The 2,111-nt window shown below is 40.9% G+C and overlaps 1 protein-coding gene across 4 annotated transcripts in view; it reads left to right on the top strand.

The window, feature by feature from the left end:
* The window catches only part of neb (nebulin), a 58,389-nt gene that overhangs the window by 16,257 nt on the left and 40,021 nt on the right, over positions 1-2,111 (top strand). For all 4 annotated transcript variants that reach the window (XM_034885353.1, XM_034885352.1, XM_034885351.1 and 1 more), the window contains exons 36-40: positions 645-749; positions 878-985; positions 1,107-1,418; positions 1,545-1,751; positions 1,844-1,948. In XM_034885353.1, coding sequence (XP_034741244.1) covers positions 645-749; positions 878-985; positions 1,107-1,418; positions 1,545-1,751; positions 1,844-1,948 — 837 coding nt within the window. The remainder of the gene's footprint in view (positions 1-644; positions 750-877; positions 986-1,106; positions 1,419-1,544; positions 1,752-1,843; positions 1,949-2,111) is intronic.

Genomic DNA, 2,111 nt, shown 5'->3' with positions numbered 1-2,111 from the left:
TGAGAAGAACTACAAGAAGGACTACCACAAGGCCAAGCTGAAGTACCACACCCCAGTAGACATGATGAGTGTGGTACAGGCCAAGCACGCCTCTGCTGTTCAGACCTATGCTGGTTACAGAAAGATCCAGCACACTTACTCTCTCCTCCCTGATGCCATGAACCTGCAACTTGCTCGCACCATGAACACCCAGTCTAGTGATGTAGGTTTGAAATGTCAAAATACCAGTTGCGCTATGCCCACAATAATTATATGTATTATTAAAGGCAGATAACAATTACTTGTTGTATTATCCCTTTACTCATGTGGTTTTGCATTTCTGTCTGTAGTGTAACTACAAATCTGAATGGAATAACTATATCAGGGGTATTGGATGGGTCCCTATTGGCTCAATTGGAGTTGAGACTGCTAAACTTGGAGGTCAGATCCAGAGTGACAAAAAGTACCGCACTCATCCATCCAACTTCAAGTTCAGCAAGCTGATGGACTCCATGGACTTGACTCTGGCCACTGCCAACAACAAGATCATGAATAAGGTGCAGTATGTTTAACTGTACTCTAAAGTGTAGGGCTACACAAATGTTGCTGATTATATTGTTTAACAATCATCATTCTCTTGTTTTTTCTTGTGTCTTTATTTACAGAAAGCATACACTGCAGCTTGGGAGAAGGACAAACTGACAGTCCACATCATGCCAGATGCTCCTGAGATTCTCCTGGCCAAGGCTAATGCCCTCACCATGAGCAATGTAAGGGGGAATCCATGAAATTAATAAATCAAAATAAATTAAACTGCTTGCAGTAGTTAATTTATGTATGGCGATCAGTCTGTAAATGTGAACACTGTTTTATTCATTGTTATCTTAATCTTTTACAGAAACTTTACAAAGCCGGTGTTGTGGAGATGGCCAATAAGGGCTACCACCTCAAAGCAGATGCCATCCCAATTCTGGCTGCCAAGTCTGGTACCACTATTGCCAGTAATGTAAGTTACAACAACAAAAAACTTCCTGTAGGAAATCAATATTCACAAAAGATCTGATAAAATCCCTATTGCATGAGAGTACAGTCTCTGTGAGTGACAAAGTATGTGTTTGCTGTCACAGTACAAGTACAAGTTGGCTTACGAGAAGGCCAGAGGCCACCATGTCGGCTTCCGCAGCATCAAGGACGATCCTCTTCTGGTTCACTACATGGAGGTGGCCAGATTGCAGAGTGACAAGAACTACAAGAAGGACTACCAGAAGTCTAAGCTGAAGTATCACTCCCCAGTGGACATGATAAGTTTGGTCCATGCCAAGCAGGCTTCTGCTGCTCAAACTATGGCTGGATACAAACAGAAAATCTCCCACTACACTGTGCTGCCTGATGCCATGAACCTGCAACTAGCGCGTAACATGCAATTCATCGCCAGTGATGTATGTAGAGAGTCTGACTTAATCATCTCAAAATAGAAATCCAGAGTTTTACATTCATGTTACTGTTGCTGTATGGAGCTGTGCTGCATTGTGAAGGAAATGATTTATGTCTATGATCTCCCTCAGAACCAGTACAAGAGTGAGTATGAAAGCTTCATAAAGGGAATAGGATGGGTCCCTATTGGATCACTCGATGTTGAAAAAGCAAAAATAGGAGGCAAGATTCTCAGTGAGAGTCTATACCGTCAAGCCCCTAGCAACTTCAAATTTACTAAGGACATGCACTCCATGGATCTGGCACTAGCCACTGCCAACAACCAGATTATGAATAAGGTAATGAAAAGGACCTCTTGTGAAAAAAACATACATATCTCTTCTCTAGTATTCATGTTTTAGATGTCACACCAACGATGTTTTGTATTTAGAAATCCTACACAACTGCCTGGGAAAAAGACAAGACTTCGATCCACATCATGCCTGATGCAATGGACATTGTTCTCGCGAGAGGAAACAAGAAGAACGTCAGTGAGGTACAGTGCGATATCTTAATTTCTTAACACATTTCCATTTTTTTTTGTTAGATCTATCATGATTTGTAAAGAAAATAAACACTAGACAAATAAGGAAATCTGTACAATATTTCCAGTTGGTGTATTAGTTAATTAATTTGAAAGATGACATGCCTTCCTTTAA

Source organism: Etheostoma cragini, chromosome 11 (assembly GCF_013103735.1).
Source record: "Etheostoma cragini isolate CJK2018 chromosome 11, CSU_Ecrag_1.0, whole genome shotgun sequence".
In the NCBI taxonomy this organism is placed as follows: domain Eukaryota; kingdom Metazoa; phylum Chordata; class Actinopteri; order Perciformes; family Percidae; genus Etheostoma; species Etheostoma cragini.
Note: the sequence above shows the minus strand (reverse complement) of the source record. Positions and strands in the feature narration are given on the sequence as shown.